This window comes from Polypterus senegalus, chromosome 2 (genome assembly GCF_016835505.1).
Source record: "Polypterus senegalus isolate Bchr_013 chromosome 2, ASM1683550v1, whole genome shotgun sequence".
In the NCBI taxonomy this organism is placed as follows: Eukaryota; Metazoa; Chordata; class Cladistia; order Polypteriformes; family Polypteridae; genus Polypterus; species Polypterus senegalus.
Window position 1 is genome coordinate 2,361,010 of NC_053155.1, and position 27,524 is coordinate 2,388,533.

General features: G+C 40.1%; 1 protein-coding gene across 3 annotated transcripts in view; it reads left to right on the forward strand.

Annotated features, from left to right (window-relative positions):
* Positions 1–27,524, forward strand: part of LOC120521464 (butyrophilin-like protein 2) — a 113,724-nt gene that overhangs the window by 48,110 nt on the left and 38,090 nt on the right. For 2 of the 3 annotated variants that reach the window (XM_039743064.1, XM_039743068.1), the window contains exons 4-5: positions 3,672–3,953; positions 7,281–7,385. In XM_039743064.1, coding sequence (XP_039598998.1) covers positions 3,672–3,953; positions 7,281–7,385 — 387 coding nt within the window. The remainder of the gene's footprint in view (positions 1–3,671; positions 3,954–7,280; positions 7,386–27,524) is intronic. The other variant, XM_039743067.1, reaches the window with a different exon arrangement.

Here is a 27,524-nt window from a genome sequence, read left to right on the forward strand (position 1 = left end):
AGACCTGGTCTGAACGATCATATTGTTAAAACAATGGGGCACATTCGGCTTGGCGAATTCCCGTTGGGGATATAATTAAATTTGCTGCAACATCTGTGAATCTTAATTGTTTTGAATCAGTGAAATTTAAAAGGATGCATACAGGCATGAGAAGTGAATATTTTATAAAGTTGAACATATACGTGGCTATGTATTACCGGCAAGATAAATGTATATTTATTTTCTTACTATTAGTTTTGAATCTAGTGTTTATAAAATGAAGCGCCGTGTCTTGAGTTTATAACTTAGAGCGAGGGATTGAATATCTTATATCGTTTTATAAAGTTATGGCTATGCAGGAAATAAGTGTATATTTAATTTCTTAATATTCATTTTGAATCTAGTGTTTATAAAATAAAGCCATGTGTCGTATGTTTATAGCTTATAAATCATATTAACATAAAATATATTTTCAAATTTTATAGTTTCATATTTGCATATTTTCATAAAGCATATTTTAATAAAACTATATTTTCATATTTTCATAAATCATATTTTCATATTTTGGGGACAGGGCTTAAAGTCATCAATCATATTTGGGGGTGGGGCTTAAAGTCATCAATCATCCGTTTGATAGTATCTGTCTAGTTAACTACTCTGTACTGATCTCCTTAAGAATTTGAGGGTAAATCTAATATTGTGCTATGCCAGGGCCAGCTCAGCACACGGTTCTAACAGAATGGAGGAGCTTGTTAATGATCTGAAGGTAGTTGGGACCACAGTCACAAGAACACCAGTGGTGACACACTACACTGTAATGGATTGAAATTTTCCAGCACCCGAAAGGTCCCCATGCTTAAGGCACATGAACAGGCCCATCTTGAGTTTGCCAGTGAACATCCTGGAATTACTGGAAGTCAAAACACTAAGATTGAGAATTGACTTGAGATGTGGAAAGCTATGGATCATCACCAAAAGCTCTAAATCTGAAACACCAAACCAACACCCGTTCACAGTTCAAATCTGTAATCTCAGAGAAAGGATGATTAGAGTCTTCATGATGTGAATTGTGATGCCTCATGAGATGTGGTCTCTGACAAGCATGCATAGTCTCCTGGCGACCCATTAAGTACCTGTTGAAAATCTCAAATGTGGAGTGCACTTTCAGTTGTTTCATTTGTGTTTGTTTTTCATTCTGGTGATTGGGAGACAGACGTAATGAGGTGATGTGACGATGTGGGTTCTGCTCCATGCTCCCATCGCTGTTCGGGAGCCCTTGAACCCAACACCGTCGATAATGTCACCGAGATGAGCTAGACAGTGAAGGCAACAAAATAGCAAGGGGATGATTCCAGAAGTGCAATTTAAATAAAAATTAATTTAAAATCAAAGCAAAGTGTTCAAATAAATAGGTGCAGTGCTTCAACTTAGTCATTAAATAAATAATCCATAAAATAGTTGTGGAGGTTTAAAAAACACTACAAAAAAAACAATCCTTTTAAAACGAGGTTAAAACGTTCATCCAGAAGCAGTATTTAAAACAATGCCAAGCCCAGTGCTTCTTTTAAACTAGCGTCTCACCTGCTTCTCCCGGTTGGGCTTTTCAACAGGTGAGATGCTCTCTCTGCAGCTGCCCTTTCCTCCTACTTACATCCACACGGGTCTGGAGACCTCCCGATCCCTGGCTTCGGTCTGGCACTCATCTTAGGCCCGAGACTTGGTTCGCGCCCAACGGCCAGGACGCACACGCTGGGGAATCCACCACCAAGCCTCCCGACTCCCGCTGCCTTTCCGGCCTTCCGTGGCCAGTTGCCCTTCACTGATCACTCCCGCTACTTGATCGCTCAGCGGGAGCGACTTCTACTACGACTCCTGGGTGTCGGCCTAACACCCAGGCTTCCATGCAGCTGCCCGCAAGCGCTCGTTCACTCGCTCGCCCACACGCACCGTATGTCTCTCTGTCTCTCTCTCTCTCCTGCACCGACTTGCTCCCTCGCTTCCTGTAACCTCCATCCTTCACTTTCTCTCTTTCCGTTTTGTTTTCTCATCTGTTCTCTTTTTGATCTCCCCCAACCGGCTCGCACTTCTTTTATATTAAGAGGGGGGGCCATAGCAGCTGCAGTAAATTAACAATCCCAGGAACAATTACGGATGTGGGCAGTCCCTCAACTGTTCACTAGGTGAGAAACGCCCACACCGCAGATCGTCCGGAGATCATGCTATAGCCACCACGCCCCCTCATTAAGCCGCGAGGGCGGTGATTATTTAAATGGCCTTTGCTGAGCGAGCTGTGGACCCATAACACCACAGGTCAGTTTCTGGTTGACATAAATCTGCACAGACTTTGTGAGTGCGCTGTTTTGCCAGAACACATATTTCATATGTTAGTATTGTGCTTGTTTAGATATCCAAGTTCTAATTTTATTTTGACTTTATTAAGTGTTTGTGTGTAATTGATAAGCACAACTTTATAATATAAGTAGTGAATTTGTCATTAAAGAATTGGCTTAGCAGTTGATTACTGAATGCTCAAATATATTTCATTTCAGAGTAAATAATAATGATAATAATAAGTGTGTGAGCCAGGGTGTGGTGGAGACACCATAAAGACTGAACATCCCAGGACCTCATCTTAAGAGGCTTAATGAAATGAGAGTCTGTGCTACAAACATAATAAGAAATATCACAATCTTCTTTGGCCTTCAGGTCCTATTGATAAATTAATTTTGTCCCACTAGAGCAGAAACCTTAAATGATAAACCAGTTATGCACAATTTTTTTCTTTATGCACTTTTTTTGGTCACCAATGCCTCACTTAAGTGCCTCCTACTATAAGAGATGCCCCTTCGGTCTCAGCTTTCAAATCCTGGCTAAAGACTCACAGCTTCAGTTTAGCACACCCTGACTAGAGCTCCTGATTAACTGTACAGACAGTATCTCTGTTGTTAGTCATCAGCACTCAAACATAAGTAACATGATAGTTAGAATTTGTTACTGACCCTAACCTATTATGTTTCTCTTCTCGATACTCAAATGTGGCACTGCCCACCTGCCAAGTTGTTTTGCCTGCCTATGGTAAAGTCATCCCTGATGGAAGATCACAGGAATCATGGGGTAGAGGAGTCCTTTCATTGGATTGGCTGGCCCAGCACTGTTTCAGCTGTGGATTGGTGAAATGGAGGAGGCAGCTTCATAGCTGAGGTCTCCAGGACTCTAAACGAATCCAAATCATATTATGTGATATCATCTACTGTTAGATTCTGCTATTATTGCACTATTGTATTGTATTGAGGATGACTTGTGTTCTGTTCTGTGTATTGTATTGTATTGTATTGACCCCCTTTCTTTGACACCCACTGCACACCCAACCTACTTGGAAAGGGGTCTCTCTTTGAACTGCCTACAAAGGATTTGTTTTGGGGGTTGTTCCTTGTCTTCTTAGAGAGTCGAGGCTAGGGGGCTGTCAAGAGGCAGGGCCTTTTATAGCCCATTGCGACACTTCTTGTGTGATTTTGGGCTACACAAAAATAAGTTGTATTCTATTGTATTGTACCTAAGTAGTGATTCATATAATTAAAATGCACAGTGTGTTTTTCTTAATACGTTTATTCCTTATATCCTTTCACAATAGACTGCCATGCTGTCTCTTACTTTGTGCCCCTCTCATTGTTCTCTTTCTTTTGTCCTGATAGTTTTGGGTGGTCAGCCCTCCATTTCCATCAACTCTACAGAGGACCAGCAAACCAAACTTTACTGCACGGCTAACAAGTGGGGCACCATACCAGACGTGACCTGGAGGGACATGAATGGAGTGGACATGACGTCTGAGTCCAATGTCACTGAAGACCGGGACAATGAGAGATTTCTCAGAGTCAGCAGCTTCATCCCCATCAAGCAGGAGTTCAACGTGTTCTCCTGTCTCATGAGAAGTAAAGCGCCAAAGCCTGACTGGCATTCAGTCCTTACTGTTTATGGTGAGTACTCCTCCTCTCACTAACTCTGATCTGCTGTGACTCCCAGAAGGTTATTTTCTCATCTGATTTTCATCTCTGAGGCTGAATGGCAACTCTAGATGACCCCCAAAATGACTGATAGTCTGCTGTGTGTTTGAGTGATTGGGTTTTGTGAGGAACTGCTGCTCATCCAGGGCTATTACCTGCCTCATGTCCAATTCTGCTGGGTTTGGCTTCAGCCCACTACAGCTGTGAAATGAATTAACTGGGTTTGAGAATGAACGACTGGCTGACTTTGATGAATAAAACCAATTTCTGAACAATTTAGATTAATGCAAAAAAAACAGAATTAAAATCAAATCAAATACAAATTATACCCATAACACAAAATTGAGTTAAATGCCTAGTTGCTCAACTGCAATGAATGTGCCTTAAAGGAGAAAAAAATGGTCCATAACAGTAATATAAAAATAGACCACTTTTCAAAAAATATTAATAAAAAAACGTAAATAAATATCAGCAGTACTTAACACTATCAAATACTTATTAACTTATAACCTAATTCCAAAAAATGTGGGATGCTGTGTGAAATGTAAATAAAAACAAAGTACAAAGTATCTCATAAACCCAGATTTTATTCACAATAGAACATAGAAAACATAACAAATGTTGAAAATAAGACCTTTTACTATTTCATGAAAAATTTAGCTCATTTTGAATTTAATGCTCATCTCAAAAACACTGGTAAGTGGTACTAAAGTGGTACTAAAAGGGAAACAGCCAGAGGAACATTTTGCAACTAATTTGGTGAATTGGCATCAGGTCAGTAACACAACTGAGTATAAAGAGAGACGGAGTCTGTCAGAAATAAAGATGGGCAGACGTTCACCAATCTGCAAAAAAGACTGTGTCTACAAATTGTGGAACACTTTCAGAATAATGTTCCTCAACGTAAAATTGTGAAGACTTTGCAAATCTTATCATCTACAGTACATAATATCATCAAAAGATTCCAAGAATCTGGAGAAATGTCTGTGTGCAAGAGACAAGGCTGAACATCAATATTGGATGCCCATGATGTTTGGGGCCTCAGGCGACACTGCATTAAAAACAGACCTGATTCTGTCATGGAATCACTGCCTGGGATCAGGAACACTTCCAGAAATTATTGTCTGTGAACTCAGTTGGCTCTGCCATCCACAAATGCAGGTTAAAGCTCTATCATGCAAAGAAGAAGCCATTGTATATGAACATGATCCAGAAACGCTGCCTTCTTTTCTGGGCCAAAGCTCATTTAAAATGGACTGAAGCAAAGGGGAAAACTGTTCTGTGGTAAGACGAATCAAAATTTGAAATTCTTTTTGGAAAACATGGACGCCATGTCCTCCAGTCTAAAGAAGAGAGGGGCCATGTGGCTTGTTATATGTGTGCAGTGTAAAAGCCTGCATCTCTCAGGTTATGGGGGTACATTTGTGCCTATGGAATTGGCAGCTTGCACATCTGGCAAGGCACCATAAACATTGAAAGGTCTGTACAGGTTTTAGAGCAACATCTGCTTCCATCCAGATGATGTCTTTTTCAGTGAAGTCCTTGCATTTTTCAACAAGACAATGCTAAAGTGCATACTGCATCAATTACAACAGCATGGCTTCATAGTAGAAGAGCCTGTGTGCTGAAATGGCCTGCCTGCAGTCCTGACCTCTCACCTGTTGAAAACATGAAATTAAAAATATGACAAAGACAGCCCAGGACTGTTGAGTAGCTAGAATTCTACATCAGACAAGAATTGGACAACATTCCTCTCCCAAAAGTCTAGCAACTGATATCCTCAGTTCCCAGACGTTTACAGACTGCTGTTAAAAGAAGAGGTGATGCTGCCCAGTGGTAAACGTGGCCCTGGCCCAGCTTTTCTGAGATATGTTGCTGCCATCAAATTCAAAATGACCTTATTCTTTTCTTAAAATGATATTTTCTCAGTTTAAACATTTAATATGTTTTCTGTGTTCTGTACTGAATAAAATATGAGATTTGCAGATCTTTACTTTCTGTTTTTATTTACATTTTACACAGTGTCCCAACTTTTTTGGAATTTGGGTTGTACATAAAAGAGTGAACAATAGGGCATCATGGACCCCTAGATGCTTTTCCTCATTCAAGATATGGGATGGATGGTGGTCAGAAGTTCCTTTCTAGGTCTCTCTGGTCTTCAGACAGTCGTACTGTTTACCTGACCACAGCACAGAAAAGAGGCCGTTGTTGGGATGGCTGTTGTCACAGATCATTTTCCATTGTCATTGTCTGACATTGCTTGGTGTAGATATCTTCAAAGGTAGAGGCTGCACATCCAGTGATGTATTCAGCTGACCACACCAGTCTCTTTAGAGCTTTGAGGTCCTGCTCCCTGTTGTTTCCAAACCAGGCAGTTACTTTTTCTATCAAAGTACTTTCAGTGGAAGATGTGTAGAAGTTCTTTGGTATCTGGGAGAGGAGTCTGTAAACCCTGAGGCATTTGAGATGCTACAGATGTTGTTGTGCCTTCTTCACCAAGGTTTACAATTACTTGGACCAGGTCAAGTCCTTTGTGATGTGGACACTGAGGCATCTGAAACTGTCAGTCCTGTCCAATGGAGTGCTGTTAATACAGAGGAGGTGGTTGTTCCTCTGATGTTTTCTCCCAAAGTTCACAATTAGCCCCTTTGTCTTGCTGAAATTCAGTAGAAGACTGTTGTTGTGACACCAGTGTGACAACTAGATCTTACATCCTTACATCCTGGTAAGCCTGCTCATTGTTCTTAGAATCAGGCCCTTCACAGCTGTGTCAACACAAACTTGACAATCATGTCCAATACACCATCTGTACATCTGTGGAGTCATATGTGTAGAGTGGACTCAGCACACAGCCCTCTGGAGCCCCCATGTTGAGTGTGTGGGATAATGAGGTTTGGCTGCCCATTTGAACCACCGAGTGTTTGCCAGTCAGGAAGTTAAAAACTCAGCTGCACAATGAAATGCTCAGACACAAAGTTCATTTTACTTTGAGTTCTCCCTCCATTTCTAACTACTCTTGTATTTCTTTATTCAGTTGTCTATTTCTGTGTAAGTTTTGACATCACTCTGGGTACTACCACAGAGTCTTCTACATGACAGTAAGTACTTTGTGACTGAGCTGTCTTTGTGATGCTTGAACTCTCTGGCTAGCTTACAATTGTGTGCTGAGGTCGAGGTGACTGTGGTCAGATAAGCCTATGACACCTGCTGAGGTCCAAACCACACTTGTGTCCTGTGTGTATTTAGTTCATCTCACCCTTATCTGATCTCCCACATTCTCATGTCTTCCTTTTTTTTCAGTTTTCTCCCCAGGAGTCCCAAGCTGGTTGGTGGTCTTCTGGTTATCGTTGTTTCTTTATTTGGCTGTGGCAGATTTGCTGATATTTCAATGGAGGAGAATGAGAGGTACGTACAGACCCTGTTGCTGACCATCCTAATTTGGTTTGTAAAGGGTCCTCAGATTTGACATTTATTCTCATAATGCTCTTGTATTTCTTTATTCTGGAGCATGAAACAAGATACAACTCCAAAGGTAAGGACATTGCAGTGAAATCCTTATAAAAAAAACAAATTAAAAGCTCACAGAGGGATTCTGTAAATCAGATCAAAAAGACACAAAAATAATCTACACACTGCCTGATAGTTTGGACTTTTATGTAAAACATAATTTATTTATGGAATGCTAAACATTCTTGAACGTTTCCTGAACCATGACATGTGCAAGTTCTCAATAGTGTGCAGTTTCAGGCCCATAATCCTTTCTGCCGTCAGTAGTTATATGCATGGACCTTCTGTCAAAATGATTTATGACCCTTAAGCCCCGCCCCCTATGACGTCATACCGGATGTCCAGCCAGTATGATGCAAGACCGAAAGTCCCGCCCCTGCTGATGTCATGCCTCCCCCCACGTGACCTAGCCCCGCCCCCGGCACCTGATTGGTTCAGGAAACTGTCAAGGGCCTTTTGATGGATGTCTGCCCCCCCCCATCGTTGAACCGCCCCAGCACCTGATTGGTTCAGGAAACTGTCAAGGGGAATTTGATGGATGTCTGTCCCCTGTTTGAAATCATTACACTGCTACCTGATTAATTAAACAAACTGTCAAGACTTGAACGGACGTGTCCCAGGGCATGTCCTGACAAATCCAGGCAAGTTTCTATCCAGACCCTGCCATCCCGACCAATATGTCCCCAGCATGAAGGCCCTGCCACTGTCCCTCCACTTCCAGGCACACTTCTTCCGAGGACATACAGACACACACAGGCTCCTGCCGGACCAATCTGCCTTATAGCCTATATTGCTTTGGGTAAGTCCACATGTATCTTTTATTTAAAATATCTATCTAACCTTTGCTGTATCTTAGTCAAAACATCCTTTTTTCCAACTCCATGAAAACCCTTTCACAGAGAGCAACATGCCGGCTCTCTCTACACAGCAGAGTACATGGAACTCTAAAAAGCTGTTAGTAACCCTGCACTCTTGACGCATGAGAGCTGAGCAGACAGCCTCGGCATGAGATTCTCAGGCTGAAGCTCTAAGCGTACACGCAGGCAAGTGCGTATAGTTCGAAAGACAAGCAGCCCGGCTTTTAGCAGTCCCTGCTCTCACTCTTAAAGCTGACAGGCTCTGTGTAGACAGAGAGAGAGCCGGAGAGCTAAGCACAGCCCTGCGATCGGGCACGCGTCTATAGCTGCAAACTGTATGAGGCCGGAGCTCTGCTGACAGAAACACCCCCCACCCCGCACTGTGTTCTGCGAGCGCATGCTTGTCAATCCCCCACCCACCCTAACCCGGAACGGGAGCGCACATCAAACTCACACGATCGCGCAGATGCTCGGCCCGGGAGAACAAGTTATGTGTGTAACTTTTAAAGTTAAGGGATTTAAAAATCACCTGCACAGTTAAATAATAGGCAACAGGGACCTTTTAAAGTACGTTTGAGACGTCTTAAAATCTAGCCTCGGATGTATATTTAGTATATCTTAAAAAAGCCCTGTTCCATCCATTACATCCCATTTTAAATAATCAGATGCCCCTAAGGAAATACATCACGAAAGTATGGCGAATAGTTTTCTAAAAGTTTGAATTGTACTCCGATAATCCCAGAGTGAACGGAGCACAGACATTTACCAGAAGCAGGATTCGAAACTACGCTGGCATTTGTCCCTTGAATCTTAAAGCCATAGCCTTAAACAGATCGGACCTCTGGGGATACAGAAATGCGCTTCACAGCACAGAGACGGCAGAGTAGGGGGAAAGGAGGGGCGCGAATCACAGCACCAAGGCAACAGTTTGCGTCCGATGTGAAAAATTGCCTTACCTTGTGGAATGCAGCTTGTAAAACAAAGGATGATTTTAGGAGACATTCAAAAGACGCGGTGCAGCGAGCATTGCTTGTGTTCGGTTAAAATGATTGGCAAACATTTGCTATCATAAAGCACTTCCAAAATACCGCTCTATAAAGAGAGATGCTTTAAAATTGGTCTAAAACGTTTTTTTCCATCCCGTTTTAAATATATTTTTATATACGTATAAGCCTTGAAAAATCACACAGTTAAATAATAGGCAACAGCACCCTTTTTAAATGGCGTATTTTAAAAAAAAGCTATCCTCGGTGTATAAAAAGTATCCCCCCACAAATAGATTTTTCTTTTAGACATTTATAGGTCTAAAAGTTAGATCGCCTTCAACGTGCAGTCATTCTGGGAAATGGTAAAGACCCTTTGGCAAGCCACGAATACGTCGGTCATTTTTTCAACTGTTTCCAAAGCACATAGCCCCCAGCGTCTATATGAACTTCTTAGAAAAATTATTCCTTTTATCTTTGTATAGGATTAAATGAAATATAACTATTCTTCATGCAGACTATTCATGATTATTATAGGCGCCAAACGAGTATGTTTTTAAAAAACGGATGGCTGAATCTATACTAATAAAAGGCAAAGCCCTCACTGATTGACTGACTGACTGACTGACTCACTGACTCACTCACTCACTCACTCATCACTAATTCTCCAACTTCCCGTGTGGGTAGAAGGCTGAAATTTGGCAGGCTCATTCCTTACAGCTTACTTACAAAAGTTGGGCAGGTTTCATTTCGAAATTTTACGTGTAATGGTCATAACTGGAAGCTATTTTTCTCAATATAATGTAATGGAGTTGAGCTGGATGGCCGTGGGGGGCGGAGTTTCGTGTGACATCATCACGCCTCCTACGTAAGTACGTAGAGAACAAGGAAGAACTCCAAACAGCGCTGAACAAAAAACACCATTTCACAATTGAGAAGGCAGAAAAAGATTATGAAGCAAGTGATGCATACAAGCGTATTCATAAATACAAGCATATTCATAAGTACAGCTACTGCGGAAACAAAGCACGGCGTGAACCATAAGTTTATATTAAGTTTATAGACACACTCCCGCTGCCGTTTGTCATGCCTACGTCGAATGACGGTATTCGCGAGATACAAGTTTACTAAGAAGACACGAGGTATAAACGAGACTTTGGATCACTTTGTAACGGAGTTAAAATTGCTGTAGAAAGAAACTGAACAAAATGTTAATGTTTTACTATTAATAACTTATAGACTACATTTTATTTTTTTCCCTTGCACTCAGTGAGCGAGGCCAATGCATATTCATAAGTACAGCTACTGCGGAAACAAAGCACGGCGTGAACCGTAAGTTTATATTAAGTTTATAGACACACTCCCGCTGCCGTTTGTCATGCCTACGACGAATGACGGTATTCGCGACATACAAGTTTACTGAGAATACACGAGGTATAAACGAGACTTTGGATCACTTTGTAACGGAGTTAAAATTGCTGTAGCAAGAAACATTTAAGTGTCGGGTCTTAGCTACCATTAAATAAACACATCCTCCAAATACTAACCTGATTGCAAGAAATAATGATGATCAAATCCTTGATGACAGCAACACTCACAAAACAATTACTGTATATTGACAATCATGTTACGTTATTTTTAAAATGTTCCCTTTTCTTTTTCATAACTTCTTTAACACACTACTTCTCCGCTGCTAAACGCGGGTATATATGTATATATATACCCCGATCTACATACTCTCAAATAGACAAGCCACATGCAGTGGTGTAATGGTAGAGGCTTTGCCTCTAGTGCTGACATCCGAGGTTCAATTCCCGAGAGGGGATGCACTGAGTATGTACGTGCGCTTCCTGATTCATTTTAGCCTCGCATCTCCTTGGTTTGGGATGTATGAAAAAATATGCGGTTAACGCAGAATCATGTTACGTTATTTTTAAAATGTTTCCTTTTCTTAGCACAAGCACAGCTTAGAAGCTTCGATGCATGTACTTCATAACGCGTTAAAAAAATAACGCATTTAATCACACTTTCAATTCCAAGCAAAGGGAACTTTTGTCAATGCATGATTTCCTGGTACATCGACAGTACCGCCGCTCCCTATACGCAGAGTACGCAATCTGCGTAGGGCACCAACTCCCAGGGGGGCACCATCCCAGCTGCTCAAAAAAATCATTTTTATATAGTATAATAATAAATTACTATTAGTAATATACATATACAAATAAACAAAAATATAAACGTATATATTGCATTTTATGGTGAACGCAGAGTGGGCTAAGCACACGTGATGACGCAGCGCACCCTCACCTCTATTACGGCTGCCTATTTGGCCAAATATGATAATAATTGAACAATATGCCTGCTCCTGGAAAGAGACATCAACAGTCCGGCGCCGAGAAACGAAAGAAAAAAAAGCCCAAGATGAAGCCCGTGCATGTAACCAAATCTCTGGATTGCTCTGCGCATAGCAGTGACGCTCCCTGTAACTGTTGCCTCTGCTGAGCGAAGTTTTTCTAAAATGAAACTCATCAAAACGTACTTGCGCTCATCTATGGCACAAGAGCGCATGAGTGGTCTGGCAATTGTCAGCATCAACTCTGAATTAGCTTTATCATATGAAGAGCTCATTTACGACTTTGCCTCAAGAAAAAGCAGAAGTGTGCCTTTGTAAATTTTGAACTTTGGAAAGCTGCAGCAGATGACAGTGTTGATTTTATTTCAGTTTATTATTGTTTATTTTATTTATTATAAATGTTTTATTTAAAGTGTAATTTTAGTTTGTATTTTTTGCTGTAGAGCTACAACTGTAATTTATAAATGATACAATTTATTTATGTATTTACTTTTATTTGAATAAAGTTCTATTTTGGCCCCTATAGTAGGTGTTTTTTTTACAAAAGTAAATTTCTGCTTAGGGCACCCATTTGGCCAGCAGCGGCCCTGTAATCGATTACACTGATGCACACTGAAAAGCAAGCAAAATCAGATGCATTACAGAAAGCAGACTTTGTGGCTCTTACTGGGGATCATTGGACTTCCGTGACCGTTAGTAATTCTAATTACATCTAATTACAAAATGTTCAATGATCACACTGTTTTAGCCTAATATACTAAATAATTTTGGCTAAGGTTACTCAGAGTTTAAAGGTGAAGTTGGTCAAATTACCTTTTATGTCTCTGACTTATTTTTTTAAGAAGAAAAACTGCACTTTATGTTGAAATTTTGGTTATTATTATTTAAAGACAATACCATTCTGAAAATGTACTTAAAGTACTTAAACTACCACTTTATTTTTAAGTCTGCCCAATGTTAACCAGGGATGATATTTTTGTTTCTGTTTTGAATTCAAATGCAGTTTAAAAGCATTTTTTTCAGAAATTAAAACAGCTTTAGTTTACAATATTCATGTCCATGTCTATTATTTGATTCTGTCGCCCACTAAAACCCTTTTAAATTAAAAAAAAACATTTGCGATTTGGAGCAAATTTTCATGTGTGATTACATACGATTAATCAAGATTAATTATTACACAGCCTCTAATTAATTAGATTAATTTTTTTAATCGAGTCCCACCCCTAATATATATATGTAGATATATATATGGAGATTTGTATATACAGTAATCCCTCCTCGGTCGCGGGGGTTGCGTTCCAGAACCCCCCGCGATAAGTAGAAACCATATGTTTGTATGGTTATTTTTATATATTTTAAGCCCTTATAAACTCTCCCACACTGTTAACATTATTAGAGCCCTCTAGACATGAAATAACACCCTTTAGTCAAAAGTTTAAACTGTGCTCCATGACAAGACAGAGATGACAGTTCTTTCTCACAATTAAAAGAATGCAAACATATCTTCTCTTCAAAGGAGCACCGTCAGGAGCAGAGAATGTCAGAGAGAGAGAACACGAGATAAGAAAAGCAAACAATCAAAAAATCAATACGTGCTTTTAAGTATGCAGAAGCACCGTGATAAGGCGGCATTTTGTAGAGGAGCGTCCGTATCCTCTAGGCCAGGGGTCCTCAATCCCAGTCCTGGAGAGCTGCAGTGGCTGCAGGTTTTTGTTCTGACCTGGTTGCTTAATTAGAAAGCAATTCTTGCCAATAAAGCACTAACAAGCTATGAAATTAAATTAACTCTGCTATGTCAGGTCATTCTCATATCCTAGATTTTCTTTCCCTTTCTATCATGCAAATGATTTGAAGGCTAAAATGGACGAGTAATTCTCAGTCCTTCACTTTTTTCTCTTCATTTTTCTTCCAAGTATTTAATTAAACCCAATAGTGCAGATAAATACACACAGGTGTAAATGTAAATAAGTTAAATGGAGAAATGCTGCTCTCTCTTGTCATTTGCATGTTATTGATAATAAGGAGCAATTAAAATAGCTGTTTAAGACAAAATTAAGCAATAAGGGCTCAAAATCACTAAAGTGAAGCAGAAGTGTTACTTTAGCAATGAGTGCTTTTTATTAAGCAACTGGGTTGGAGCAAAAACCTGCAGCCACTGCGGCTCTCCAGGACCGTGATTGAGGACCCCTGCTCTAGGCAAACAGCCCCTCTGTTCACACCCCCTCCGTCAGGCTCAGAGAGAGTGAGAGAGATAGAGAGAAGCAAACAATCAAGCACCGCGCGGGAAGCATATCTTATATCATTGAGGAGTTTTAGTTAATATGTAATACGTGCTCTGATTGGGTAGCTTCTAAGCCATCCGCCAATAGCGTCCCTTGTATGAAATCAACTGGGCAAACAAACTGAGGAAGCATGTACCATAAATTAAAAGACCCATTGTCCGCAGAAATCCGTGAACCAGCAAAAAATCCGTGATATATATTTAGATGTGCTTACATTTAAAATCCGCGATGGAGTGAAGCCGCGAAAGTCGAAACGCGATATAGAGAGGGATTACTGTATATATGTGTATATACAGTATATATGTAGATATGTATATGTATATATATGTATGTGTGTATATATATGTGTATATGTACACTCACCTAAAGGATTATTAGGAACACCTGTTCAATTTCTCATTAATGCAATTATCTAATCAACCAATCACATGGCAGTTGCTTCAATGCATTTAGGGGTGTGGTCCTGGTCAAGACAATCTCCTGAACTCCAAACTGAATGTCAGAATGGGAAAGAAAGGTGATTTAAGCAATTCTGAACGTGGTATGGTTGTTGGTGCCAGACGGGCTGGTCTGAGTATTTCACAATCTGCTCAGTTACTGGGATTTTCACACACAACCATTTCTAGGGTTTACAAAGAATAGTGTGAAAAGGGAAAAACATTCAGTATGCAGCAGTCCTGTGGGCGAAAATGTCTTGTTGATGCTAGAGGTCAGAGGAGAATGGGCCGACTGATTCAAGCTGATAGAAGAGCAACTTTGACTGAAATAACCACTCGTTACAACCGAGGTATGCAGCAAAGCATTTGTGAAGCCACAACACGCACAACCTTGAGGCGGATGGGCTACAATAGCAGAAGACCCCACCGGGTACCACTCATCTCCACTACGAATAAGAAAAAGAGGCTACAATTTGCACGAGCTCACCAAAATTGGACAGTTGAAGACTGGAAAAATGTTGCCTGGTCCGATGAGTCTCGATTTCTGTTGAGACATTCAAATGGTAGAGTCAGAATTTGGCGTAAACAGAATGAGAACATGGATCCATCATGCCTTGTTACCACTGTGCAGGCTGGTGGTGGTGGTGTAATGGTGTGGGGGATGTTTTCTTGGCACACTTTAGGCCCCTTAGTGCCAATTGGGCATCGTTTAAATGCCACAGGCTACCTGAGCATTGTTTCTGACCATGTCCATCCCTTCATTACCACCATGTACCCATCCTCTGATATCTACTTCCAGCAGGATAATGCACCATGTCACAAAGCTCGAATCATTTCAAATTGGTTTCTTGAACATGACAATGAGTTCACTGTACTAAAATGGCCCCCACAGTCACCAGATCTCAACCCAATAGAGCATCTTTGGGATGTGGTGGAGCAGGAGCTTGTGCCCTGGATGTGCATCCCACAAATCTCCATCAACTGCAAGATGCTATCCTATCAGTATGGGCCAACATTTCTAAAGAACCTTCAGTACCTTGTTGAATCAATGCCACGTAGAATTAAGGCAGTTCTGAAGGCGAAAGGGGGTCAAACACTGTATTAGTATGGTGGTCCTAATAATCCTTTAGGTGAGTGTGTATATATTTATATGTATATATATGTATGTGTGTATATATATATGTGTATATATATATGTCTATATTTGTATATGTGTATATATATATATATATGATGTGTATATATATGTTTATATGTGTGTGTTTGTGTGTGTGTGTGTGTATATATATATATACAGTATATATATATATATATATATATATATATATATATATGCCAGCAACACTCATGACAATGACAACACAATTACATTGTCAATCATGTTACGTTATTATTAAAATGTTTCCTTTTCTTTTTCATTACTTCTTTAACACACTACTTCTCCGCTGCGAAGCGCGGGTATTTTGCTAGTCCTTAATATTTCCAAGTTGATTCTCAAGTGCGTGCGTGAGCGCACTCGTGTGTAGTCACGTGAGCGCGCTCATGCGTGCGTATAATATAAGATGCAGCATTTTTCTGTCTACGTGTACAACGATTAATGTACACATTCATAGGACTGAAGCAAACAATAGTAGTTTTTCATACCGAAATGGGTAATCCAATCAAGTAGTTTTTGTCTCGCAACTGAAAACTCAAACAGGGGCCTCTCCTCTGAGAATATTCAGGAGTGGCTTTAAAGCGCAGGCCGGTGGTGCATTAACTCTGACATAATAAAAGTATTCTGAACTACCTGCAGAAGGGACCCGCTTGTGAAATGCCTACTCTTTCGAAACGGCCTCTCTCTGTACGGAGCCGCCTGTTTTTTAATGGCTGAGATAACGAAACATTTTTGCTTTATAAACTCTCATTTGAACAACCGGTTAGAGACAGACTCCTGGAGCTTACTGTAACGGTGTTTTCATTAATTTCGCTAAATGTGATTATTTTAATACAGAATAGTAGCCCAAATTCCGGGTGATTTTAGACGTGTGAGTAATATAATGAAGTTATTTTTAAAAGTAACCCCACACCGCACAAGAGAGACTGATTCTACGTGTGTTTTAGGATTTGCTGCAGTCAGTGATTTTTTTTTTAATTTTTTGCTTAGCTCATTTCTATCACCTAGGAGCCTTTTGACAAAGGAAAACTCTGTAAGTACACTTGTGTATTTAAACGGAGATTTATAAGAAAGCAGGATACACACCTTATCCCAGTTTTGTACGTGCATTTAAAAGCACTCACTGTTACACTAGCACAAAATGTTGATATTTTCTGTCTACTCAAAACTAAAATTATTTCTATTAACACAGGGGATAATTAGAAATCATTTTACTATTTTTAATTAAAAAGTTAAAAACAGAAAAGCCCAATTATGATTTTTGTTTCTGTGGTGGGTTGGCGCCCTGCCCGGGACTGGTTCCCTGCCTTGAGCCCTGTGTTGGCAGGGATTGGCTCCAGCAGATCCCGTGACCCAGTGTTCGGATTCAGCGGGGCGTTCTTCTGCAAATCCGAAGTTCATTGAACTAAAATAGCAGAGCTAATTACTCTTTCTGCTTAAACTAATGATAAAATATTCAGGTAATTCTTAATTAAACACTAAAGCATTAGTGAACAAAATACATTTTCAGTAGCCAAGTAAAATGACCAGTTGCTTTAACATGAAAATAAAGCATTATAAGAAAAATCCCTTTTTCCAACAGTTTTCTTCACCGGTCTTTGGAATCATCAGTGCCTTTCTGATCACATCCTCCCCAAACATAGCATAGAACTTAATTTCTGTACTCATTTTAAATGATAATAGCTAGTATAAAGTCCCTAAAGGAACTGAAGACATCAAATACCTTCTATCCTATATCTTTTCCTGCCAGCCCAAGTCATTCAGATTCTGCTTACAACACACATGTACGATTATTTTTCTCAAGCGGCCAAATCTTTGGCCTGCTAATCGTGAAAAAATCAGATTTTATTCTCATGACACTTTTATTTGCATATTTTATTATACCTACTTAACTTTTATCTACCTCTATATTTATTTTTCTGTATCAGAATGTAGTTTAAGTTAATTTGTTTTGGGTTCAATAGATGTATTTTTCATATTTTCGATTCTTGTTTTCTTTTTTTCACATCTTCGTGTCCCCTTTTTGTTACTTCGCGCCCTATTGGGGTTCGCCCAGAGTTTGAGAACCACTGTGTAGGGTTTTATTTGTAAAACACACTGCAGCATTTCAAGCTAAATTAGATTCCCTTGTTTATTCAGCTGTCCATCGGTGTTCCATTTTTGTTATAAATTGTATTTAGTCTCTCTTTATTTACTAAGCATTTTATATGATGATTAGAAAACAGTTATCTTGTTCAGGCTTTAATTTAAAACAGCATTTTCATCAACAGGTTATAAACACTTTGGTACTCAGGGGCTTTATAGAATACAAAATTTTAGAAATTCTATTAACGCTTGGTAAGAGCCTTCCATTTTACATCAGTTATGAACCCCTGAAAATAAGAACGGTTATAGGAGGTTATAGGAACAGGTACACTACAGGGCTGATGAGGATTAAGCTTTGGACACGTTAGGCCAATCAGGATGGAAAATGTTTTAGTAAATAGTTACATTATATCTATTATATGTGTTAGCACAAGGATTCAAATTTTACTAAAACTGTGAGGTTTTATTCTTTCTTTTAGGTAGTCCAGGTGACATAGGACGGCTGTCATTGAAAACTGCTTTTCCATCTGTTTGTGAAAAAGCACCCTTGGTTTTAGTAGCATTCAGGGTGAAGGGGATGGAAGTTTAAACTGGGATTCCAAGAGTCTGCAAATGTCTTGAATACGAGTCAAAGGACCAGGGTTTGTGCAGAGATCGTAGTCAGGGGCAGAGTTAAGCTAGACATTATTATTCCAAAATGAAACTTTGACTCGCCCATATCACAAATATAAGAGTAAAAAACTAAAATGTACAAATACTAAGTCACAGAGGAGATTAAAAAACATCTTAAGACCGGATCAACAAGGGATCACTCCAAGCTCACCGCACACTACAACAGAACCTACGTGTTCTGCGGTATATTATCAGCTAAACTGTCATCTATGTAGGCAGTTCAACGGGATTGCAAAGAGTTGGGGAAAACTTTATTTAACATCTGCTAGTATGAGGCTGATTAACATGAGCCGGTTATTGTTAGAATCTTATCTGGCACTAAAAGTCAGGCTTGTGTTCCTCCTGATTCAGGAAGAACATTAAATATTGGAGTTTAGAATATGAACTAGACTGGTAGTCTTGATGGTAAGGACATTCGTGCCAAAATAAATAAATAAAGTTAATTATGAAGTAAATAATTACATGAAAAAGTGCAGTGATTACAATTTGAAAAACCACCATGATGTATAAAAACATTTGAAATAAATAATAAGCTTTTTTGACATGCGCAGTCTGGAATAGTCTGAATGTGTCTTAAAGAGTTCATTTTTAAATAAAACTTAAAAAGGCAAATTTAAAAATACTAAATCTGAATAAAACAAAAATCTGAAGTATCACTTAATGATATCAATTAGGGTTAAGTATTATCAAGCAATGGGATCTATTTATAAGGTTTATTTAATTTAGTTATAAACAGAATGATTGTGGGCATTTTGCTTTGAAATTAACAATAGTTTGATAGAGCTTTAAGAATTAGAATGCAAGATAAACCTCTATAACAAATGTTGCTGTTCCAATAGGAGTATCTCGGATGTCTGTTTTATTTTAACCTTTTGACAAGAAACCCCTGGTCAGGGAAATATACCACCTATATTGAAAATGAACAGCGCCGACATGCTAACTAAATAGATATAATCTAAGATATTTTAGAATATGACCCTGGTCGCTACTCCCACAATTCTGACCAACTAAAGGGTCTGCACTTAATTGTCCAACTTCCTGCGGGTGCTATGGATCTTGTAATGGAGACTGCAAAAGATTCTCTAATCTTTACTCTGTAATGGTCCATATGACGGAGATCTAGCGCCTGTGTCCACAGTGTTAACCAGTCATAGGACATGATGTTCAAAATTCACCTAGGGTTTTTCAAAAGAGATGGGACGAGTGCGGCGTGTGTTCTGTATTCTCTTTACTGTATTCACTATTCACAGCGACCATAACCCCGAGACCTTAGGTTTTTTATGCCGAAGTACCTTTCACTGACCCGAATAATAGACATCCATCAAACTGCTCTTGACAGTTTCCCTAACCAATCAGGCCGGTGGGGCGGGAGTCTCTTTTCAAAGAGTATAAAAAACGTTTTCAACGACCCACCATCCTCGACGGTGAAAGAAATTAGGGTTTAAAAATCAACTGGTCCTTTATTGGTCATTTTCAAAAACAATATTAAAATTCAGAGAGGTTTTACTAACCACTTCAGAACATTACAACTAAACAGCGTGATTAAAAGCCGACAAAAAACATGTGATCTCATCAGGACATTCAGTTCAGACGCTTCATCTGATTTTCCAGGTCGTATACCCGTAAAACCCCTAAGGTCCATCAAACCTGTCAGGTCCAGAAAATGGCATTTAGAGAAAGCCTCGGCTATTTCACATATTTTTGAGTAAGAGTCAGCGTCCGTGTGATGAAAGGCTCGGACGATCCACTCCTGAATAGAATGTTCTTTTTTTCTGGTCGACAGCATTTTGTACAAAAGTGGTAAAAAGGCAGAAAGATGTGGAAGCAGCCCAGAGTCTTGATGATTGAGCTCCTGAGCCACGGTTTGTGGAAAACAGACAGTCGCTGCTGAGCCGATCAGTCTCAAACAGACCTGTAGGCTGTGTCTGGCTAGGTCGGTCTGTACAACATCCCTGCCGGTACTTTTTAGGTACCGATCCGTTATTCTATCCGGCAGAGCCGCCATCCAACACTTGCCCAGCTTCAGAGCCTTTCGAAATGTTTCACCCAGGGTCCGTCCGTTTGTTCAAGGGCCATGCCCCGCATAATCCCATCCTTGGGTGATATGTTCCAAATGGCCGGAGCCTCTACCAGTCGTTCACGGCCTCTTCTTGTTGCACGGCCTGAATGGCTATCTCCTCATACCCTGCTAGGAACCCCGGAACATCATGATCAGGTACAAAAATGTCAGGTACTGTGCGGTTCTCTAGGAAACTATCCGACCAATATAGATCACCAGGGGCAGATACCTGAGGCTCAGGCCCCTAGATCTGGGCAGTTGATGGCATAAGAAGGTCCAGCCGAGAAGGCCGGTCTGCAGGCTAGCTGTTAGGCGCAGAGTACTCGGAGTTGGGCACTATAGCCTCAGGTCAAAACAGGCCATCGTAGAGGACCGTCCGGCTCATAGACCATCGTGGCTGATCAGGAACATAGCTGGAGAGATGCTGATTGTTAACCGTTCAAAACACGTCGTTGAAAACGTTTTTTATACTCTTTGAAAAGAGACTCCCGCCCCACCGGCCTGATTGGTTAGGGAAACTGTCAAGGGCAGTTTGATGGATGTCTATTATTCGGGTCAGTGAAAGGTACTTCGGCATAAAAAATCTAAGGTCTCGGGGGTATGGTCGCTGTGAATAGTGAATACAGAAAAGAGAATATAGAACACGCGCACTCGTCCCATCTCTTTGAAAAACCCTAGGTGAATTTTGAACATCATGTCCTATGACTGGTTAACACTGTGGACACAGGCGCTAGATCTCCGTCATATGGACCATTACAGAATAAAGATTAGAGAATCGTTTGCAGTCTCCATTACAAGATCCATAGCACCCGCAGGAAGTTGGACGATTAAGTGCAAACCCTTTAGTTGGTCAGAATCATGGGGTTAGCGCCCAGGGCCATATTCTAAAATATCTTAGATTATATCTATTTAGTTAGCATGTCGGCGCTGTTCATTTTCAATATAGGTGGTATATTTCCCTGACCAGGGGTTTCTTGTCAAAAGGTTAAAATAAAACAGACATCCGAGATACTCCTATTGAAACAGCAACATTTGTTATAGAGTGTAGAGGTTTGTCTTGCATTCTAATTCTTAAAGCTCTATCAGACTATTGTTCATTTCAAAGCAAAATGCCAACAATCATTTTGTTTATAACTAAATTAAATAAACCTTATAAATAGATCCCGGTGCTTGATAATACTTAACCCTAATTGATATCATTAAATGATACTTCTGTGTTTTATTCAGATTTAATATTTTTAATTTGCCTTTTTAAGTTTTATTTAAAATGAACTCTTTAAGACACTTACAGACTATTCCAGACTGCGCATGTCAAAAAAGCTTATGATTTATTTCAAATGTTTTTATACATCATGGTGGTTTTTCAAATTGTAATCACTCCACTTTTTCATGTAATTATTTTCTTCATAATTAACTTTATGTATTTAATTTGGCACAAATGTCCTTACCATCATGACTACCAGTCTAGTTCATATTCTAAACTCCAATATTTAATGTTCTTCCTGAATCAGGAGGAACACAAGCCTGACTTTTAGTTCCAGATTATATTCTAACAATAACCGGCTCGTGTTAATCAGCCTCATACTAGCAGATGTTAAATAATGTTTTCCCCAACTCTTTGCAATCCCGTGGAACTGCCTACATAGATGACAGTTTAGCTGATAATATACCGCAGAACACGTAGGTTCTGTTGTAGTGTGTGGTGAACTTGGAGTGATCCCTTGGTGATCCGGTCTTAAGATGTTTTTTAATCTCCTCTGTGACTTAGTATTTGTAAATTTTAGTTTTTCCTATCTTATCTTTGTGATAGGGGCGAGTCAATGTTTCATTTTGGAATAATAATGTCTATCTTAACTCTGCCCCTGACTGTGATCCCTTCTGCTGTGCCACCCGCGACTTTGCTAGTAGCGGAGAGATTTGAGAGCAAAGCCGGACACCTAAAAGTCCTGTATTTTTTTGAAAAAAAAAAAGTCACCTTTGCATACCCAAGGTAAGGCTGTTTTTCACACTGAGCCCCCGAATGATCTGAACTGGCTTAAAGATCGTCATCTGGTCTGGTCCAGGGGCTTCAGCACGCGCCTGTGTAACTACCTGAAACACTATAACAAACCTCAATCCCTACACCAAGATGGATAAAAAAATGTTCAAAACAGACAGCCTAGTTCTTAATCCTATTCATTTACACATGAACAATACCCTGAGCCTGTCACACACATACCTCGTACCTGCCGTCTCTGTGTTGTAAAACGCACCCCCCACCACCTTTAGCTTCAGGCGAGCGCCGCATGTATTGGGAAAACGTCCTCCGTATTTGTGGCTTGCCAAAGCGTCTTTACCTTTTCCCAGATTGACTGCACGTTGAAGGCGATCTAACTTTTAGACCTTTAAATGTCCAAAAAAAAAAATCTATGTGTGGGAAATACTTTTTATACATCGAGCATAGCTTTTTTTAAAAAAAAAAAAAAAACGCCATTTAAAAAGGGTGCTGTTGCCTATTATTTAACTGTGTGATTTTTACAAGGCTTATAACAACAACAACAACAACAACATTTATTTCTATAGCACATTTTCATACAAACAGTAGCTCAAAGTGCTTTACATATTAAAGAATAGAAAAATGAGAGACACAATTATAAAACAAAATAAATCAACATAAATCAACATATATATATATATATATATATATATATATATATATATATATATATATATATCAAAATATATTTAAAAAGGGATGAAAAAAGGTTTTAGACCAATTTTAAAGCCTCTCTCTTTATAGAGCGGCATTTTGGAAGTGCTTTATGATAGCAGCTGTTTGCCAATCATTTGAACCGGACACAAGCAATGTCATTGCTCCGAAAAACATCTTTTGTTTTACAAGCTGCATTCCGTAAAGTATGTCAATTTTTCACATCGGACTCAACCTGTTACCTAGGTGCTGTGAAGCGCACCCCGACGCCTGGGAGTTGGAGGAGGTGGAGTTTACGCACAGGGGCTGTCAGTTTCCCGGCCTGTGGCTATACTATACTCTGCTGCTATGCCCAGCTGCTGATAAGGATGCATTTTGCAGAACGCAGCAGGAGGTTTTTTACAGCTATAGCCTGCTCGCCTGGGCTCAGAGACTGTCAGCTTTTTACAGACTCAGGTACTCGGCTGTGTAGACAGAGAGTTGGCAACTCGTCTTTCGTGCTTGCCTGCCTGTACGCTTGGAGCCTCGACCCAGGGGCATCTCGGGGGTGCACGCATAGGCTGTCTCAGCTCTTAGCTCTCACGCGTCAACTGTGTAGAGAGAGAGTGATGGGACAGCTTGTCAGCGCAGAGAATGTCTGGGAGATTGACTTAGATAAAATAAAAAATGATTTACAAGTGCCGAACTAAGGTTTAGATCTTTAAAGTCATTGATTATTTTAAATAATAGATAGATACAGGAGTTCTTACCCAAACCGTAGAGGCAGGCAGCTCTGCCCCTTGAAACGCTTGTGCGTGTGTCTTCGAGAGAAGTGGGCCATCAACAGGTCTGTAACAGGCCTGAACATGTGAAGGGGGGCTGCTCTTGACAGTTTGTTTAATTAAGCAGGTGCCGGGGTGGGTTCAAGGAGGGACAGACATCTATCAAAAGGCCCTTGACAGTTTCCTGAACCAATCAGGTGCCAAAGGGGCGGGGCTAGGTCACGTGGAGGGGCTGGGGAATTCCAGACGTGACGTCATCAGGGGCAACGGGGTCCAAAGGGGCGGGGCTTAAGGGTCATAAGTCATTTTGACATAATCCCCATGCATATAACTACTGGGGTTATTGCATTACAGACTGCTTGCTTACGGATTTTTTGGCCTTCTCTCTGTGTGCATAATAATGATGTCACAATTTAAAGATAAGCTATTCCATTTCTTTAGTAGTCAAGAGGTTAAATTGTTATTGGAAAACCAATTTGGAGACCTGGCATATTCTAAACTATTCTGGTAATTACACTGATTAACTCAGATGCCTTCTTGGTTTCTGGTTTATTTTTGTGGGAAAGATATGAAATAATCTGTCCTCTTAAAAATGCCTTCAGAGTTTCCCAGAGTATATCTCCTGAGACATCTGAGGATGCATTTGTCTCTAGAAAATAATCAATTTGCTTGGATAGGAATTCTGTACAGTTTTCATCAGCTAATGACAGATGCCAGCTATGAGATAAGTGTGTAGGACACAGTAATTTAACCTCCATGTTCAGAGGGACATGGCCAGAGATAATATATCATATTTACAAGATTTAATAGTGGGCAAAAAATTATTGTCTATGAGGAGATAATCAGTTTTTGAGTAACAATGAGATACAGGTGAGAAGAAGGAGTGTGCTCTTAGGCAAGGACTTAAAAACCTCCATGGGTCTGATACAGTAAGTTATGATCTGTTACAAACTGTGTAGGGTGGCACGTTGGCGCAGTGATAGCGCTGCTACCTCGCAGTGAGGAGACCTCGGTTTGCCTCCCGGGTCCTCCCTGTGTGGAGTCTGCATGTTCTCCCCGTGTCTGCGTGGGTTTCCTCCCACAGTCCAAAGACATGCAGGTTAGGTGTATTGGTGATTCTAAATTGTCCCTAGTGTGTGCTTGGTGTGTGTGTGTGTGCCCTGCCGAGGGCTGGCACCCTGCCCGGGGTTTGTTTCCTGCCTTGCACCCTGTGTTGGCTGGGATTGGCTCCAGCAGACCCCCTTGACCCTGTAGTTTGGATATAGCAGGCTGAATAATGGATGGATGGACAAACTGTGTAATTATCTTTTTAATATTAGATGTTATCTCCATCATAGCTTTGAGTCTATCCAGGTCTGGATTTAAAACACAGTTAAAGTCTCTGGCCATTATAATTTAGTGAGTGTTCACATTAGGGATGGATGCAAGTATATTTTAAATTAAAGCTCTTTAATATTAGATAAATTGTCCATCACCATGACATATCACCCTTCAGCATCAGATATTTCCTCTGACACTACACATTACAATAATCTGACCATGTTGTTCTAGTGAGTGAGATTTACAAATATTATATGGTGGCAAAAGTTAGAAATAAGCTTTGGGAAAAATAGGAATAGATGTGTTTCATTACAATACGGAATATCTACAGTGTGTGGACTTTTACTCCAGATATCCAGAGATCTCCAAGCTTAGTGCTACAGCAAGGAAACTATGTGATTATTTCACTTAAATGAATCTTTACAAGACATGTAGAGGCAGATGTAGTGATCTCAGATCATGGAAGGCAGCTGGTGAGTGTAAAAATGTGACAGTTCACAGTCATCTGTTAGCTCAGACTCCTAGGGACCCCCAGTCAAATGGTCTAGGGGAAAGAACTGTTCACACCAGCAAGATTTTACTTTATTTGCTCAGCACCTGTGTATATGGAGACACTGATGAGGGGCTGTACTCGTTCTTGCCCCCTCAGGTCTGCCAGTGAACAGTTGCTGGTGATGTCACCTCTGTGTGGTATCAAGTCTCAATCCAGTTCGTAGTTGGTGGAACGAGCTGCCCACCTCGATCTATACTGCTGTCTCACTCAATGTTTTCAAGAAGCAACTGAAACTGACCCATCTTTTCTGAGAATATCTGTTGAACTGATTGGAAACAAAATGCTCTGTGATATTTATGTTGTAGGTTAAGTTGTTAGATTAGGTTTAGTTGCTTTATCAATTGTTAATCTCTGATTGTTAATTATAAATTATTACATCTTTTCACTTGTGGCAGTCATCTTCTGTTACCTGTCCTACTAGACTTGTTGAACAAGCAGGCTCTGTTTACCTCTTTTGAAAGTTGCTTTGGATAAAAGTTTCTGTCAAGGAAATAAATGGGCCAATTAACATCCATCGCTGAATCTAAACTGGTTCTGTGTGAAACAGCTTAGGTTTGGTTTGTTGAACAGCACTACTTTTAAATCAAGTGTAGACAGAAACTGATAAAGATACATTCTAAAAATAAGAGAAATCTGAGCCATACTGGGTGTACTGGGGGAGACGAGTCAAAGAGAGCTGGTCAAGCTCTGTTTTGTCCTTCTTATGCTACCAGTACAGAAGACCTCTTGGTTTTCTATTGTTTTATTGCAAATGGTGGTTAGGAGAGCCCCTGGGACCCAGTAGACTTAAATGATCGACACCTTACAGCTTTTTGGTACAAAACAGAAACCGTTTACTTCCACAGAGTCTCTCCATGATTCTTTATCCCAGTGTTTTGAAAGCTAAGCCCAATTGCATGGCTCTTTCTCGAATGTGTGACGTGCAGTCCTTACAGTGTGGAGCTCTTTCTTGGCGGTCTGTCTGAAGTGAACTGATCATGGAGCTCCCCCTTACAGTCATATGACCCTAGGAGGATTGGCCTGCATTCAGGGCACTGTGGCCCTCAATGGGTGGTCTTTAAGTGCTTGGCTGAATAACACTCACTTCTGGACCTCACCTGGGAAGGCAGAAGAATGTTCAATCATCAGGAAAGTATAAGTCACTGTTTATACAAAAATGAGAAATGGAGTAAATCTCCAGTGATTTTAAATCAATGACATAAAGTAATATTTGAGGTGTCCCTTCATAGGAATTGTGGGTGAAAAAAAAAGACGTAAACTCAGATATGTACTGATGAAACATCCACACTGCGCTACATTGGTTTTATACAATTACCATATATACTTGTGTTTAAGTTCTCCCACAGATAAGTCAGGACTTGATTTTACCATATGATTTCTGGTATTTTATGATGTCAGTCGTATATGTCGAATACGGAAAGCTCAAGCTATTGGTCCAAGAGATTACAATATGCTAACACCCACCTAAGAGAGTAACCACGGAGCACACGGCCTTTTTTTCAATGTATTGTGCCTACGTGACCACAAAGTATTCCAAAGCGATGTTTGCACTGTTTTGTGTTTTTTGTATCTCACACCATCATACACTTTTATCGTAAGAGCATCCCTTATCTACAATGGAGCATTCAATCAGAAGAAAATACGAAGCTGGTTTTAAATTAAATGTTGTTGAAGTGGCAAAAGAAATTGGTAACTGCGCTGCTGCAACAAAATTCGATGTGTCTGAGAAACTGGTGAGAGATTGGAGGAAGATGTAAAAAAATAAAAAAATTAAGTGTTGTATTTTTGAACAGGAGTATAAGTCAGGGTCTGATTTAATAATCGACTTTT